This window comes from Scomber japonicus, chromosome 4 (assembly GCF_027409825.1).
Source record: "Scomber japonicus isolate fScoJap1 chromosome 4, fScoJap1.pri, whole genome shotgun sequence".
Lineage (NCBI taxonomy): Eukaryota > Metazoa > Chordata > Actinopteri > Scombriformes > Scombridae > Scomber > Scomber japonicus.
In genome coordinates, this window is record NC_070581.1 from 33,066,507 (window position 1) to 33,084,432 (window position 17,926).

General features: G+C 46.8%; 1 protein-coding gene across 1 annotated transcript in view; it reads left to right on the top strand.

Annotated features, from left to right (window-relative positions):
* The window catches only part of LOC128357734 (XK-related protein 7-like), a 24,838-nt gene extending 11,572 nt beyond the window's left edge, over positions 1-13,266 (top strand). Inside the window, exons 5-6 of the mRNA XM_053318104.1 lie at positions 7,255-7,474; positions 12,459-13,266. Coding sequence (XP_053174079.1) covers positions 7,255-7,474; positions 12,459-13,266 — 1,028 coding nt within the window. The remainder of the gene's footprint in view (positions 1-7,254; positions 7,475-12,458) is intronic.
* Positions 13,267-17,926: the final 4,660 nt, after the last annotated feature.

Genomic DNA, 17,926 nt, shown 5'->3' on the forward strand with positions numbered 1-17,926 from the left:
AGGAAGGAAAGGGAGGGAGGGAGGGAGGGAGGGAGGAAGGAAGGCATGGAGTAAGGAATCATGTTAAACCTTTACAAGCTGAAGCTGAGCAGCCTAAGAGAAGGAGAAGGAGAGAAGGAAGGAAGGAAGGGAGTAAGGAGGGAGGAAGGAAGGAAAGAAGGAAGGAAGGAAAGGTGGGAGGAAGGAGGAAGGGAGAAAGGAAAAGAGGGAGGAAGGAAAGGAGGAAGGAGGGAAAGGAGTAAGGAGGGAGGGAGGAAGTAAGGAGAGAAGGAAGGGAGGGAGGAGAGGAGGGAGTAAGGAGGGAAGGAAAGGAGTAAGGAGGGAGGGAGGGAAGGAGGAAGGAAGGGAGGAAGGAAGGAAATGAGTAAGGAGGGAAGGAAGGAAGGGAGGGAGGAAGGAAGGAAAGGAGTAAGGCAAGAAGGAAGGGAGGAAAGGAGTAAGGAGGGAGGGAGGAAGGGAAGGAAGGAAGGAAGGGAGGGGAAGGAAGGAAGGAAGGAAAGAAGGAAGGAAGGAAAGAAGGAAGTGTCTGATACTCACAAGTTAACATTTATAATTCATCACCGGGTAAAATATTCTCTTTGTGATGAATCATGATAAACCTTTACAAGCTGAAGCTGAGCAGCCAAAGAGAAGGAGAAGGAGAGAAGGAAGGGAGGAAGGAAGGGAGTAAGGGAGGAAGGAAAGAAGGAAGGGAGGAAGGGAGTAAGGAGGGAGGGAGGAAAGGAGGAAGGAAGGAAGGAAGGAAGGAAATGAGTAAGGAGGGAGGGAGGGAGGGAGGGAGGAAGGAAGGCATGGAGTAAGGAATCATGTTAAACCTTTACAAGCTGAAGCTGAGCAGCCAAAGAGAAAGAGAAGGAGAGAAGGAAGGAAGGAAGGGAGTAAGGAGGGAGGGAGGAAGGAAAGAAGGAAGGAAGGAAAGGTGGGAGGAAAGGAGGAAGGAAGGAAGGAAGGAAGGAAGGAAGGAAGGGAGAAAGGAGAGAAGGAAGGGAGGAAGGCAAGAAGGAAGGAAGGAAAGGAGGAAGGAGGGAGGAAGGAAGGAAAGAAGGAAGGGAAGGCCTTCTCTCTTTCTTTCCTCTGTCCTTCTTTCCTCCCTACCTTCTTTCCTCTGTCCTTCTTTCCTCCCTTCCTCCCTTCCTCTTTTCCTTTCTCCCTTCCTCTCTCCTTTCCATACTTCTTCCTCCCTCCATCACTTCCTTTCTTCCTTCTTCCTCCCTCCATCACTTCCTTTCTTCCTCCTTTCCTCCCTTCCTTCCTCCCTCCCTCCTTCCCTCCCTCCCTCCTACCTTCCTTATTTCCTCCCTTCCTTTCCTTCCTTCTCCCTTCCTTCCTTCCTTCTTTCCTCCCTTCTATCCTTCTTCCCTCCTTTCCTTCCTCCCTCCCTCCTTTCCTCCCTTCCTCCATCCTTCTTCCTTCCTCCCTTCCTTTCCTTCCTTCTTCCTCCCTTCCTTCCTTCCTTCCTTCCTCCTTCCCTCCTTTCCTTCCTTCCTCCCTCCTTTCCTCCCTTCCTTTCCTTTCTTCTTCCTCCCTTCCTCCCTTCTTTCCTCCCTTCCATCCTTCTTCCTCCCTCCATCCCTTCCTGTCTTCCTCCTTTCCTCCCTTCCATCTTTCCTTCCTCCTTCCTTTCCTCCTTTCCTTCCTTCCTCCCTCCTTTCCTCCCTTCCTTTCTTTCCTTCCTTCCTCCCTCCTTCCATCCCTCTTCCTTTCCTCCTTTCCTTTGACTCGAGGACAACAGGAGGGTTAAAACTAAAGAAAGTCAAACTGAAATGTAAAATTGAGTTTGAGGATTGATAGAAAAATGAAGTTATTGAATTGTCGTCCAGTAAAAGTGAGTTTAAAGAGTTTAAAGAGTTTAAAGAGTTTAAAGAGTTTAAAGAGTTTAAAGAGTTTAAAGAAGGATTTTATGAGCGGAGTGGATCTGTGAGAGAGTTTACTGATGAAGTGAAGCTGCTGCTGAAGGACTGCTGACTCAAACTAAAAGTCACATCAATACCAAACAGAAGAAGAAGAGAGACACTTTAGTTTTCTGACTTTCAGATGTTTAAAGATCACACATAACTTTATGCCTCCACGTGAAAATAATATTCTTGTTCTCCCTTATTTCCTCCCTTCCTTCCTTCTTCCTTCCTTCCTCCCTCCCCTCCTCCCTTCTTTCATCAAAAAGAAAGAAAAAAGTTCAGAATTATCAAAATTACATTAAAATGCAAAGTTCAGCTCTTTCTCTGCTCATTCTTCCTTCCTCCTTTCCTTCCTTCTGCCTCCATTCCTTCCTCCCTTCCTTCCTTCCTCCCTTCCTTCGTTCTTCCTCCTTTCCTTCCTTCTGCCTCCATTCCTTCCTCCCTTCCTTCCTTCCTCCCTTCCTTCCTTCTTCCTCCTTTCCTTCCTTCTGCCTCCATTCCTTCCTCCCTTCCTTCCTTCCCCCTCTTCCTTTCCTTCCTTCTTCCTCCCTCCTACATTCTTCCGTCCTTCCTTCCTTCCTTCCTTCCTCCCTCCCCACCTTCCTTCTTCCTCCCTCCCCTCCTTCCTTCTTCCTCCATTCCTTCCTTCCTTCCTTGACTCGAGGACAACAGAAATAACACAAATAACTTTATGCTTCCACATGAAAATGAATATTCTTGTTCTTCCTTCTTTCATCAAAAAGAAAAAAAAAAGTTCAGAATTATCAAAATTACATTAAAATGCAAAGTTCAGCTCTTTCTCTGCTCATTCCTTCCTTCCTCCCTTCCTCTTTTCCTTTCTCCCTCCCTCCTTCCTTCTTTCCTCAGTTCTACCTTCTTCCTCCCTTCCGTCCTTCTTCCTTCCTTCCTCCTGTCCCTCCTTCCTCCCTCCCTTCTTTCCTCTGTCCTTCTTTCCTTCCTTCCTCCCTTCCTCTTTTCCTTTCTCCCTCCCTTCCTTCATTCTTTCCTCCCTCCCCCTTTCCTTCTTCCTCCCTTCCATCCATCCTTCCTCCTTCCCTTCCTTCCTTCTACCTCCCTTCCTTCATTCTTTCTCCCTTCCTTCCTCCTTTACCTCCTTCCTTCCTTCTTTCCTTCCTTCCTTCCTCCCTCCCCTCCTTCCTTCTTCCTCCCTTCACAAACACAAATAACTTTTTGCCTCCTCATGAAAATGAAAAAAAGTTCAGAATTATCAAAATTACATTAAAATGCAAAGTTCAGCTCTTTCTCTGCTCAAATTTTAATGCCTTCTCAGTGATTCATGGGTAATTTGAGACAAGACTGCATGATTAACACACATGAATGTTTAATGTGTTAAACTGCGCTGTGGGCGGCTAGCGGCGGGGCCTCGCTGCTACGTGTGTGGGCTAATGATCGTTTCACTGGTTCTCGTCCATTTGAATAAAAAAAGGGGGAAACATACATTATTTAGTGTGTTTGTAGGTAATGGTCTGCTTTGGTTTACTTTGCAGGTAATCAGCAGCTTGTGTTACTAGTTAGCATTTTTTAAAAAGGTGATTATATTAGCATTACTTATCTATTCACTCATTTTGAGACATCGCCCTCTGCTGGCCGTTCATAAAAACAGCAAGTCATGAGTCATTCTCTAATAGTTTGATTTTTGTCGTTCAGCTCGTCAAACGCTTTGGTCCCCAACACAAAATCCTGACCTTCTTTCCTCCCTTCCTCCCTTCAGTCTGTCCTTCCTCCCTCCTTCTTTCCTCCCTTCCTCCCTTCAGTCTGTCCTTCCTCCCTCCTTCTTTCCTCCCTTCCTCCCTTCAGTCTGTCCTTCCTCCCTCCTTCTTTCCTTCCTTCCTTTCCTTCCCTTCCTCCCTCCCTCCTTCTCTCTTTCTGTCCTACCCCCTACTTTGCTCCCTTCCTTCTTTCCTCTGTCCTTCTTTCCTTCCTTCCTCCCTTCCTCTTTTCCTTTCTCCCCCCCCTCCTTCCTTCTTTCTTCCTTCCTCCTTTCCTTCCTCACTCCCTTCCTTCCTTGTTCCTCCCTCCCTTCCTTCCTCCCTCCCTCCTTTCCTTCCTTGTTCCTCCCTCCCTTCCTTCCTTCCTCCCTCCCTCTCTTCCTTCCTTTTTCCTCCCTTCTCCAAAAGTCAGAGACAGTTTGAGACATCGCCATCTGCTGGTTGTTCATGAGTTATGAGTAATTCTCCGATAGTTTGATTTTTGTCGTTCAGCTCGTCAAACGCTTTGGTCCCCAACACAAAATCCTGACAAATATGTAGAATTTTAAATTTGATATGCGGTGAGAAGACCTTAACCTCCTAGGAAGCTATCAATAACATGAGAGTAGAGTCTAGTTACTGGATTTGCCTCCAGGCAGCATATACATACAGCTCAGTGAAACTAAAACTGAGGCTGAAAAGTAGATGATTCGACAATGTGGAAGAAATGTGACAACAGGCATGAATCAATGTCTGGCTGCAGGTTTGATCTGCTGATTGGGATTCTTCTAGATATACTCACAAGGTTTTAGAGCAGAGGAGTCAAACTCATTTTCATTCAAGGTCCACATGCAGGCCAATTTGATCTCATGTGGGCCAGATCATTAAAGAGAAGGAAGCAAGGAAGGAAGGAAGGAAGGAGACAACAAGGAAAGATGGAAGAAAGGAAAGGACAGAAGAAAGTAAGGAAGCAAAAGAAGGGAAGGAAAGAAGGACAGACAAAAGGTAGGAAGGAGACAGGAAGGAAGGATGGAAGAAAAGATGGAAGAAAGGGAAGGACAGAGAAAAGTAAGGAAGCAAAAGAAGGGAAGGAAAGAAGGACAGACAAAAGGTAGGAGGGAAGGAAGGAAGGAAGGAAATAAATGAAGAAAGAAGGGAAGAAGGAAGGAAAGAAGGAAGGTAGGAAGGACATATTGAAGGAAAAGAAGACAGGAAAGAAAGTGGGCCGGATTGCACCCCTTGGCGGGTCGGATCTGGCCCCCGGGCCGCATGTTTGACACCCCTGCTTTAGAGCCTAACTTTAAGTTTACAGAAGTCTAGTTTTTGCATCAGAAGGTGAGTATCAAAATAAAACAGGAAACACTGAGAGGAGCAAAAAGTGAGTTCACTGACAGACTGATGAGAGGCAGGAAGAACTGCAGACGCCAGCACGGAGGGAAGTTGTGCTGCATCTGAAGCAGAGTACTTTGAAAGGGGTTTGAAACTTCACTACTAAAAGATTTATCACGACAGTTTTTGGGTTGTTGTTTTGTTTTTGGGATCTCCACAACCCCCCCCCCCCTTCCCCCTCCTTCGTATTTATGAGACTGTTACTGAACGTTTCTCTGTCGGCTTGTCGGGGTCCGTTGGGTAAAACCAGAAAACACCCAAACTGAATTTAGCAGTCTTTGTTTTTGAAACTGAGTAACAGAAAAATATCACTCACGATGTTACTGACTCCACATTTGGGATGTTCACAGTTATCACAGTTAATTAGACAGAAATACTGCATTTGGGGGTTTATTTGTGTGCATGTTTGTTAATATGAGTAGGCATGGGATGATAACCACAATATGAAAAAGCCACGATAACCGAAACCGCCAAATCTTCTGTCATACCGTTCCTAAGGTATGAGCTGTTTCTTGTCTGGTCAAAGACAGGAAGTGCTGGTCAAAGAGAGGAAGTGCTGGTCAAAGACAGGAAGTGCTGGTCAAAGACAGGAAGTGCTGGTCAAAGACAGGAAGTGCAGGTCAAAGACAGGAAGTGCTGGTCAGAGACAGGAAGTGCTGGTCAGAAATCCCTCAGGTGGTGCAGCTGCAGCGTAGAGTATCACGACCCCTCACACCAGGGGAGCTGACAGGGATTTTGGGCCCCATGAAAAAATATCACATTGGGCCCCACCACCTCATACAGGTCACACCAATCATGCACAATGTCTGTAATCACACCTCTACCTGTGAAGGCTTGCAACTCTCTTATAGTCCAATACTAACTACAATATTTACTGATGTTGAGCTGTGAAAATAGGACACAGGACTGAGCCAATTCATGTAAATAGAGGGGGGATTTATGGGCAAATACAGAGGCTTTAGGTGGGTCATTTTTGCCAAAAAATAAATAAATAAACTGTTAGTTAAATTTTAAATAAAATACCTTATTAATGTCTATTGATGATTGTAAGTTAGGGTTAACCCATGTTGTAATGTTTTTAGGGCACTTCTCAGTCATGGGCCCTTACAATCATCACCCCCTTATAGCGCCCCTGCCTCACATCGTCATTACAGTGTATATTCAGGTTAAATGAACATGTCTGTCTTTATTTTTCTTCCTTTTAGGAACATTTTAGAGCTGGAATCGAAATACTGCAATACCGTGATATTTCTTCTTATGGTTATCATACCGCCAGAATCTCATACTGGTCTGTATAGGTTATCTCTCTGAGTAGATTTAAGCCATGATTTTATCTTAAATTTAAAACCAGTAAATGTACTTTTCTCTATCCTTTTTGCCTGTAATCTGCTTGTCTTCCATTTACTCCCTTCACCACCTTCATGGCCTAAATGTTTATCTATTTCTGACCCTTCTTCCCTTCTTCGTGTGTCTCTTTAGGTCTCCCAGCCTCACTTTCAAATGTGCTGCTGAATCGGAAACATAACAGATTTTTTTGAATGCAAACGCAATCTGAACAGTCAGGTTGAGGAGGAAAGGAGGGAGGAAGGAAGGAAGGAGGGAAGGAAGAAGGAAGGAAGGAAGGGAAGTAGGAAGTAAGGGAGGAAGGATGGAAGGGAGGAGGGAAGAAGGAAGAAAGGAAGGGAGGAAGGATGGAAAGGAGAAGGGAGGAGGGAAGAAGGAAGGAAGGAAGGAAGAAGGAAGGGAAAAGGGATGGAAGGAAGAGAAGAAGGATGGAGGAAAGAAGGAAGGGAGGAAGGAAGGAAGGAAGGACAGAGGAAAGAAAGGAGGGAGGAAGGAAAGGACGGAGGAAGGAAGGGAGGGAGGGAGGAAGGAAGGGAGGAAGGAGGGAAAAAGGAGGGAAGGGAGGAAGGATGGAAGGGAGGAGGGAGGGAGGAAGGATGGAATGGGGGAGGGAGGCAGGGAGAAAGGAAGGGAGGAAGGAAAGAAGGAAGGGAGGAGGGAGGGAGGGAGGAAGGAAGGGAGAAAGGAAGGAAAGCAGGACAGAGGAAAGAAAGAAGGGAGGAAGGAAGGAAAGGACAGAGGAAAGAAAGAAGGGAGGAAGGAAGGAAAGACGGACAGAGGAAAGAAAGAAGGGAGTAAGGAAGGAAAGAAGGACAGAGGAAAGAAAGAAGGGAGGAATGATTGCCTAAATGTTGATCTATTTCTGACCCATCTTCCCCTCTCTCTCTCTCTCTCTCTCTCTCTCTGTGTCTCTTCAGGTCTCTCAGCCTCGGCCTCTCTGGTCTCGCTGGCCTGGATGATCGCCTCCTACCAGAAGGTTCTGCGGGACTCTCGTGATGACAAGCTGCCGATGTCCTACAAGGCCGTGATCGCTCAGATGCTGTGGCACTTCTTCACCATCGGGGCGAGGACCGTGGCCTTCGCCCTCTTCGCCTCCGTCTTCCAGCTCTACTTCGGCATCTTCATCGTCAGCCACTGGTGTGACCCCGTGCTAATAGCCTCACTTTTACATGTTTTAAAACAGTCAGGTTGAGGAGGGAAAGGAGGGAGGAAGGAAGGAAGAAAGGATGGAAGGGATGTTGGAAGGAAGGGAGGAGGGGAGGAGGGAAGAAGGAAGGAAGGAGGGAAGAAGGAAGGAAAGGAGGGAAGAAGGAAGAAAGGAAGGAAGGGTGGGGGTGGGGAGAAGGGAAGAAGGAAGGGAGGAGGGAAGAAGGATGGAAGGGAGGGAGGAGGGAAGAAGGAAGGGAGGAGGGAAGAAGGAGTGAAGAAGGAAGGATGGAAGGGAGGGAGGAAGGAAGGGAGAGAGGGAGGGAGGAGGGAAGAAGGAAGGGAAGGAGGGAAGAAAGGAAGGATGGAAGGATGGAGGGAAGAAGGAAGGAAAGGAGGGAAGAAGGAAGAAAGGAAGGAAGGGTGGGAGGAGGGAAGAAGGAAGGAAAGGAGGGAAGAAGGAAGGATGGAAGGGAGGGAGGAAGGAAGGGAGAGAGGGAGGGAGGAGGGAAGAAGGAAGGGAAGGAGGGAAGAAGGAAGAAAGGAAGGATGGAAGGGAGGGAGGAAGGAAGGAAGGAGGGAGGAAGGAAGGGAGGGAGGAGTCAGGGTCTACACACCCACCGCCCCCAAAAGTTCAAACCCAGAAACGTCCCAATCACAGCAAAATAAGATAATACAAGCAGATGAAAGAGTCTCTGTAGTTACATACATCACCTAGGGCTGTCAAACGTTTAATTTTTTTAATCGAGATTAATCGCAGAATTTCCATAGTTAATCACGTTTTGAATAGCATGTTTAAAATCCTGTTATTTTCCATTTGAAGGCAGTTTTAAGCCCATAATGTAAAGCATTTCTTACCAGAGTGACATGGATTCTACTTATATGGGCATGAGGCGGAGTCATGGACGGACGTATGGGCGGGACCAACGGCGGAGCGGGGAGGTTGCTATGGTTACGAGGGCTGGATCTCGAGGACATTGGTCAATCAACCTGTCAATCAGGACGTAGCCCCGCCCTAATGCATATCTAATGTTTATCGTCACATATAAAATCAGGGAGGCCAAAATGTCCCAAATGAACATCATACTGCATTGAAGAAGGCTTTAAACTAGCGATTGAGACCATAAACACATTTTGAAAACGTTTACTGAGGTTAGAAATCAAGTGAGAAGTTGGTGAATTCTCCATTGACTTGTATAGAGACGGTCGCCCCCTGGTGGCCTTTTGATAGAATGCAGCTCTAAGTTACTTCCTGGTTGGCTTCATTTCAGAGGACCAGAACTCCCCACCTGGATAATACAAGCAGAGGGAAGAGTCTCTGTAGTTACACACACCGCCACACACTCCTACTGGGTCATGAGTGATAATGGGGTTATTTTAGTCTATACATTGTTTTTACTCTCTCTGCCTTAAAGGTAAACAGACTTTATCTACACTGTAAATATATTTTTTGTTAACAAGCTTTTTAGTCAGCTCATTCTCGCTCATTAACCAAACTAAATCACCACACTGAGGTTAAAATAAACAGCTTTCTCTGCACTTCCCCAAGGAGGAACACTTAGTAGTGGCTAATTTATAAATCCCCCCCCCCCCCCCCCCCTTTATTCATTGTGATTATTTATATCAAACTTGGGGCTGAAGCAAGGCGATCGTCTGAATCTGTCCCTTTAACCCTCATGTCGGCCTCCCGGGTCAAATTGACCCCATCTCTTTTGACTGTTCCTTCCTTCCTTCCTCCCTCCTTTCCTTCTCTCCTTCCTTCCTACCTTCTTTCCTTCTTACTTTGTCCCTTCCTTCCTTCTTCCTTCCTTCCTCCCTCCCTCCTTTCCTTCCTTCTTACTTCCTCCCTTCCTTCCTCCCTCCTTTCCTTCTCTCCTTCCTTCCTACCTTCTTTCCTTCTTACTTCGTCCCTTCCTTCCTTCCTTCCTTCCTACCTTCCCTCCTACTTTCCTTCCTTCCTTCCTTCTTTCCTTCCTCCTCCCTCCCTCCTTTCCTTCCTTCCTTCCTCCCTCCCTCCTTTCCTTCCTTCTTACTTCGTCCCTTCCTTCCTTCCTTCCTTCCTTCCTACCTTCCCTCCTACTTTCCTTCTCTTTCCTTCCTACCTTCTTTCCTTCTTACTTTGTCCCTTCCTTCCTTCCTTCCTACCTTCCCTCCTACTTTCCTTCCTTCCTTCTTCCTTCCTTCTTCCTTCCTACTTTCCTTCTCTCCTTCCTTCCTACCTTCTTTCCTTCTTACTTCGTCCCTTCCTTCCTTCCTTCCTACCTTCTTACCTTCCCTCCTACTTTCCTTCCTTCCTTCCTTCTTCCTCCTACCTTGCCTCCTACTTTCCTTCCTTCCTTCCTTCTTCCTCCTACTTTCCTTCCTTCCTTCCTTCCTTCTTTCCTTCTCTCCTCCCTTCCTACCTTCTTTCCTTCTTACTTCGTCCCTTCCTTCCTTCCTTCCTACCTTCCCTCCTACTTTCCTTCCTTCCTTCCTTCTTCCTCCTACCTTCCCTCCTACTTTCCTTCCTTCCTTCCTTCTTCCCTCCTACTTTCCTTCCTTCCTTCCTTCTTCCCTTCCTTCTTCCTTCCTCCTTTCCTTCCTTCTTACTTCGTCCCTTCCTTCCTTCCTTCCTTCCTTCCTACCTTCCCTCCTACTTTCCTTCCATCCCTCCTTCTTCCCTTCCTCCTTCCTTCCTCCTTCCCTCCTTTCCTTCCTTCTTACTTCCTAAATAAACAGCTTTCTCTGCACTTCCCCAAGGAGGAACACTTAGTAGTGGCTAATTTATAAATCCCCCCCCCCTCCACCCTCCACCCTCCCCCCTCCCTTTATTCATTGTGATTATTTATATCAACTTGGGGCTGAAGCAAAGATTCAGCATCAATCTGTTGAATCTGTCCCTTTAACCTTCCTGTCGTCCTCCCGGGTCAAATTGACCCCGTCTCTTTTGACTGTTCCTTCTTTCCTTCCTACCTCCTTTCCTTCTCTCCTTCCTTCCTACCTTCTTTCCTTCCTTCCTTCTTCCCTCCTACTTTCCTTCCTTCCTCCCTCCTTTCCTTCTCTCCTTCCTTCCTACCTTCCTCCCTCCTTTCCTTCTCTCCTTCCTTCCTACCTTCTTTCCTTCTTACTTCGTCCCTTCCTTCCTTCCTTCCTTCCTACCTTCCCTCCTACTTTCCTTCCTTCCTTCTTCCCTTACTTCTTCCTTCCTCCTTTCCTTCCTTCTTACTTCGTCCCTTCCTTCCTTCCTTCCTATCTTCCCTCCTACTTTCCTTCCTTCTTCTCTTCCTTCTTCCCTTCCTTCCTCCCTCCTTTCCTTCTCTCCTTCCTTCCTACCTTCTTTCCTTCTTACTTCGTCCCTTCCTTCCTTCCTTCCTACCTTCCCTCCTACTTTCCTTCCTTCTTCTCTTCCTTCTTCCCTTCCTTCCTCCCTCCTTTCCTTCTCTCCTTCCTTCCTACCTTCTTTCCTTCTTACTTCGTCCCTTCCTTCCTTCCTTCCTTCCTACCTTCCCTCCTTCTTCCCTTCCTTCCTTCCTTCCTTCTTCTTCCCTCCTACTTTCCTTCCTTCCTTCCTTCTTCCCTTACTTCTTCCTCCCTCCTTTCCTTCCTTCCTTCCTTCCTACCTTCCCTCCTACTTTCCTTCCTTCTTCTCTTCCTTCTTCCCTTCCTTCTTCTTTCCTCCTTTCCTTCTCTCCTTCCTTCCTACCTTCTTTCCTTCTTACATCGTCCCTTCCTTCCTTCCTTCCTTCCTACCTTCCTACCTTCCCTCCTACTTTCCTTCTCTCCGTCCTTCCTACCTTCTTTCCTTCTTACTTCGTCCCTTCCTTCCTTCCTTCCTTCCTACCTTGCCTCCTTTCCTTCTCTCCTTCCTTCCTACCTTCCTTCCTTCTTCCCTTCCTTCCTTCCTTCTTCCCTTCCTTCTTCCTTCCTCCTTTCCCTCCTTCTTCCTCCCTCCCTCCTTTCCTTCCTTCCTTCCTTCTTCCCTTCCTTCTTCCTTCCTCCCTCCCTCCTTTCCTTCCTTCCTTCCTTCTTCCTCCCTCCCTCCTTTCCTTCCTTCCTTCCTTCCTTCCTTCTTGTTTACTATCTGGTCCTTTAGTATGTAGTATGCGGTTTCGAACACAGCCCGTGTCACCAAATCCAGTAATCTACAGTACTCGGTCAAAGACAAGTCTCGAAAACATTTCTATGGCTATATTTAGAAAGCTTGCAGATGTGAGGATAATTTAGTTGTGAGGGTGATGCTTTATGGAAGCATATGGACGTGTCCAAAATCCAAAAGCTATTTCCCCGCAGAGCATGAATCAGCAAATATAAGGTCAATCTGCTCATTAGATTTTGATATTTCTTAAGTACCAGTGAAAACTGTAGCTGATGGCAGCACTGGAGGGAAGTCATTAGGAATAATCTTTGATGAATTATGAATATCCACCGTAAATGTCATGATTATGTGGACAGTCGAGGTAACCAAAGCAGTTGACAGATAAAGCCATTTCTCAGCATAAGTGTCTCCCCACAACTTTAAAGGCATTTTCTTCTAAACACATTAAATAGGTCATAAATGTATTTCTAAAAAAAGTGTAAAAAGCATTTCAACCATTTAGATTTGAATTGTGGAGCTAGGCTTCACAAACTGTGTTTCAACATTTCTGTGTTCAGGATTTAGTGATTAGCATAAACCCGCCCCTGCTGCTGTAGAGGTAGAAATACATTCAGCACACACTACTACTACTACAGTCTACAGTTAGCCAGTTAGCTGAGTTAGCTGCCGAGTTAGCTGACGAGCTAGCAGCCGAGTTAGCCACCGAGCTAGCAGCCGAGTTAGCCACCGAGCTAGCAGCCGAGTTAGCAGCAGAAAGCTCTCGGGCACTCCCACAGCATTTGGGAGCAGAGAAAGAGGCTGATTTTTACACAACTTTGAATCTAAATGATCAGATTATTCTTACAAGCAGTCATCCCAATATTCACAGGAGTGTAACTAGTATTATTTCTTGTCTTTCAGGTGTATCATGACGTTCTGGATCATCCAAGGTGAGACAGACTTCTGCATGTCCAAGTGGGAGGAGATTATCTACAACATGGTGGTGGGCATCATCTACATCTTCTGCTGGTTCAACGTGAAGGAGGGCCCCAGCCGCTTCCGCATGACCGTCTACTACTCTGTGACGCTGGCTGAGAACGTGGCTCTGACGGCCGCCTGGTACACCTACCGCGGCCAGCTCACCTCCGACTCCTACGCCTTGGTGGTGGTCTGCCTGGTGGCCTGCAGCTTCGCCCTGGGAACCTTCTTCATGTTGGTGTACTACTGCTGGCTGCACCCGGACGGGCCCGTTCTTGGCTCACAGTGGGGCGGATGTGTGGACGAGGGTGTGGTGGGTTCAGGAGGCGTGGTGGGAGTGATTGATGCTTGTCTCACCCCATCCCAAGGGTCCCAAACGGACATGGTCATTACCAGCCCTCCTAGGACTCTCCCCAGGACTAAAGACACAGGGGAGCCCATTCCTGGGGAGCGGGACAGGGAGAGGGACAGGGACAGCTGCCTGCCTGTCTTCCAGGTACGCCCCTCCCCTTCCTCCTCTCCAGCCCTCCTTCACAGGACCTCCTCCTCCTCCCGTGCACAGGAGGGCCCCGTGATCCGGATCGACCTCCCCAGAAAGCGATATCCGGCCTGGGATGCCCACTTTATCGATCGGCGTCTGCGCAAGACCATCCTTCTTCTGGAGACCTCTTCAGCCATCAGCCCCAGGATACAGTACAGGAGTAGCATGATGGGCAGCAAAGAGGTATTGGAATATGAAACAACTGTCTAAGCCAACGGGGGGCTCTTAAACTTAAAAATGCAGTCTGGGACCAAGGCACAGCCTGAGATCAGTTCTCATCCCTGGTCTCCTTACGTCAGGAGGAGCATGGAAAGGAGACGTGGAGTGTCAGGCGACTCTTTTTAAAGGAAAGAGTTCATCAAAACTTGATTGTAAAATGTGAAGCGCAATCTGGGACCAAGGCTCTCCCTTTAGGACACAGTCCGGGAGTTAGTAGCATGAATGAGCCGTGGGAAGTCAACGGAGTAACACTGAACTGGGATCATCTTCATCTTTTCTAAAAGCTTGGAGGTGAGAACTTTAATCTCCCATCCTGGGACCAAGGAGAGCTAGATTTAGTTCCCTCCTGCACGGCCAGTACAAGAAGTTAAAGGATTTCAGAGTAATGATAATTGCGCCATTTGAGATAATTGAGCATCAGTCTGCTGCATGAACTTGAGCCTCGGACCCTGGAGACCCAACAGAGACTTAACAGGGAACGCTTAGAGAGACTGGTTGCCGGAGTTTGCGTGGGAGATGTGATCATTTGGGTTTGGGAGCAAAATCAGACACTGACAGGAAATGGGGACATACGACTCAATAAATATCATATTTAGTGATTTGCAGGTTAAAAGACGTTAAAAGTCGAAACTGGGCCAAATTGTGTTGAAAGGTGTCTAATTGTTTGTTTTTTTGTAGGAATCTAGGTTTGGTTTGTATTTCACTGTGAAGAAAGATATAACTACAGGATGAAATATATTAAACTATGGCCATTTATTAGATAGATGTGTCACTTTTTAACTAAATTTAGCCCAGTTTTGCCCATGAATACACTTCTTTTAATCCTCCAAATCACCAATTCACTGCTAACTGGATCACTGGGTTTGAAGAGGTCACATGTAGTAAGAAGGATTATTTCTTGTTTAAGCTTGGAGTGACATTTTTCAGGTTGGTCCCATCATGTTTCCAAAAGATTGCATGTCCCACAAAACCTTCGGTAACAGTCCTCTAAGCCGTCTGTCAGTGGTGTCTGAAGAGAAAACGTCGTCTCATACATCGGGCTCCAATCTCACGAGAACAGAAGGACCCTCACACAACTCAGCCTAGGTCCAGATGGTTTACGAAATGTAGGTTTTTGAGCCACTCGCATATGGACGGCTGACTAAGATAACAGTCACCCATCCATATGCGATACAAGAGCAGCCATCGCAAAAGTCTCGCTGTTTATATCACAGCTGAAAGGACCTGTTTGAAAAATCAATTAGGAAAACGGATGTTAGGATGTAAAGGTGGACAACTTTTACGATGGCGACCCAACCATATGGCATGCAGTAAATTCACCACAAACAGGCCTGTGATGTACAGTTGAATAAATACAGATGTCAGATATAAGCTATTATAATAAGCTGTAGTTAGGTAATGAATGACTTTTGGGTGAAGAAGATTCATTTACTCGTAAAGAGTCTAAATGTCGTCCAGAGTCGTCCACTTTTCTTGGAATACATAACATGTAGGTGTGTGAAGGGTCTCATGAACAACCTCATTACGCTATGAAGACATTTTCCAGTGTTCGTTTTTTGGGGGTAGAAGTGTCAGCTGAAGAGAGAAGTGTTAGCTGAAGAGAGAAGTGTTGTTTAAAATCAACAGTAAAGAATTAGAGAAGGAGGTTTGTTGGACTGTGAAATCACTTAACCCTCCTGTTGTCCTCAAAGGAAGGGAGGGAGGGAGGGAGGAAGGGATGGAAAGGAGGGAGGAAGGAAGGATGGAAGGGAGGAAGAAGGAAGGAAGGGAGGGGGAAGGAAGGATGGAAGGGAGGAAGAAGGAAGGGAGGATGGAAGGAAAGGAGGGAGGATGGAAGGAAAGGAGGGAGGAAGAAGGAAGGATGGAGGGAGGGAGGAGGATAGAAGGGAGAAAGAAGGAAGGAAAGGAGGAAGGAAGGGAGAAAGAAGGAAAGAGGAAAGAAGGAAGGTAGGGGGAGGAAAGAAAGAGAGAAGGCAGGAGGGAGGAAGGGAAGGAAAGGAAGGAAGGAAAAAGGGACAGACAGAAGGAAAGGAGGAAGGAAGGAGGGAAGGAAAGGAAGGAAGGACAGATGGAACAAAGGAAGGAAGGAAGGACGGAAGAAACAGTCAAAACAGACGGGGTCAATTTGACCCGGGAGGACGACAGGAAGGTTAAACACATGTCGGGTTTAGCAGTTAATGCAAATAAAAAGCTCAAAGCAAACTGATAAGTAGCTGTTTCCTGTTACAAACAGGAAGTGGACAAGGGTTGAACCTTCTGAAGGGCAATGTTGTTTACAAAATGAAACCATGTACAGGCCTTTGATTCAAAACGGATTCTGGTTGATCCAGGTTTCAGGCTGAGATCCGAAGACCTGATGAGAAACCCTCGTACTGAAGCGAGGAGCCACGGCGGTAAAACAGGAAGTAACCAATTTCAGAGGCTGAAGTTTAAAGCTCCTAGGTGTGAGTGACTGTTACTTTCAATTAGAGGCAGTGGTCAGCAACAGTACCTGAAGGAAGAACAGTTAACCCTCCTGTTGTCCTCAGGTCAAGGAAGAGAGGAAGGAAGGAAGGAAAGGAAAGGAGTAAGGAGGGAGGGAGGGAGGGCAGAAGGAAGGAAGGAATGAAGGACAGGAGGAAGGAAGGAAGGAAGGAAGGAAGGAAATGAGTAAGGAGGAAAAGAGAAAGGAAGGAAGGAAGGAAGGAAAGGAGTAAGGAGAGAGGGAGGAAGGAAGGAAGGAAGGAAAGGAGTAAGGAGAGAGGGAGGAAAGAAGGAAGGAAGGAAAGGAGTAAGGAGGGAGGGAGGGAGGACAGGAGGAAGGGAGGGAGGGAGGGAGGAAGGAAGGAAGGAAGGAAGGAAATGAGTAAGGAGGTAAAGAGGAAGGAAGGAAGGAGTAAGGAGGGAGGGAGGAAGGAAAGAAAGAAAGGAGTAAGGAGGGAAGGAGGTAGGAAAAGAGAAAGCAAGGAAGGATGGATGGAAGGAAATGAGGAAAGAAGCATGGAAGGAGGGGAAGAACAAAGGAAAAATTAAAGAAAGAGGGAGGAAGGAAGGAAATGAGTAAGGAGGAAAAGAGGAAGGAAGGAAGGAAGGGAGGAAGGAAGGAACAGTCAAGAGAGATGGAGGGAGGACAACAGCAGGGTTAAAAAACATTTGCATCAAAGCTAACTTCTGTCCTCTCTCATCTGTTCATTCACGGTGATCTGATTTGTTATAAAGTCGGAGTTCTTAAAGTCCATCCTAAAGGGTGGCAGAGGGGGTTTGAATTTTTTTAGCAATGCTACTTTAATTCAATTGCACTTAAAAAACCTTTATCTAAAAAAAAAGAAAAAAAAAAAAGTACTTTCACAATGTGATCCTGATGCATTTATGTGGAGAAAAAAAGTTCCCAGTTCATGTAGTTTAACCCTCCTGTTATGCTCCCGGGTCAAATTGACCCATCTGTTTTGACTCTTCCTTCCTTCCTTCCTTCCTTCCTGCCTACCTTCCGTCCCTCCTTCCTTCCTACCTTCCTTCCCTCCTTCCTCCTTTCCTTCCTTCCTCCTCTCCCTCTCTCCTTTCCTTCCTTCCTTCCGTCCTTCCTTCCTGCCTACCTTCCGTCCCTCCTTCCTGCCTACCTTCCGTCCCTCCTTCCTTCCTACCTTCCTTCCTTCCTTCCTACCTTCCTTCCCTCCTTCCTCCTTTCCTTCCTTCCTTCCTTCCTTCCTTCCTTCCTTCCCTCCTTCCTCCTTTCCTTCCTTCCTTCCTTCCCTCCCTCCCTCCCTCCTTTCCTTCCTTCCTTCCTTCCCTCCTTCCTCCTTTCCTTCCTTCCTTCCTCCCTTCTTCCTCCTTCCTTCCTTCCTTCCTTCCTTCCTCCCTGCCTTCTTTCCTTTACTCCCTTCCTCCCTCCCTTCCTTGACTGGAACACAACAGGAGGGTTAAATGGTTTGGTCCTTAAAACTGTAACAGAAAGATTTGATGTTACAACCCAACAAGCATTTAGAACAGGGGTGTCAAACATGCGGCCCGTGGACCAGGACCGGCCCGCCAAGGCATCCAATCCGGCCCACTTTCCCTCCTGTCTTCTTTTCCTTTCTTACTTATTTCCTTCTTTGTTTCCTTCCCTCCATCCTTCCTTCCTTCCTTCCTTCTTTCCATCCTTCCATCTTTCCTTAATTTTATTTTCCTTTCTTCCTTTCCTTCTTTCCTTCCTCCCTCCCTCCTTTCCTTCCATGCTTCCGTCCTTCCTTCCTTGTCTTCTTTCCTTCCCTCCGTCCTACCTTCCCTCCTTCCTTCCTTCCTTCCTTCCATCTTTCCTTCATCTTCTTTTCCTTTCTTCCTTCCTTCCTTCCGTGCTTCTTTCCTTTCTTGTCTTCTTTCTTCCTTTCCTTCCTAATCCCTTTTCCTTCCTTCCTTCCTTCCTTCCTTCCTTCCTTCCTTCCTTCCTTCCTTCTTTCCTTCCCTCCGTCCTACCTTCCCTCCGTCCTTCCTTCCTTCCATCCATCTTTCCTTCATCTTCTTTTCCTTTCTTCCTTCCTTCCTTCCGTGCTTCTTTCCTTTCTTGTCTTCTTTCTTCCTTTCCTTCCTAATCCCTTTTCCTTCCTTCCTTCCTTCCGTCCTACCTTCCCTCCGTCCTTCCTTCCTTCCATCCATCTTTCCTTCATCTTCTTTTCCTTTCTTCCTTCCTTCCTTC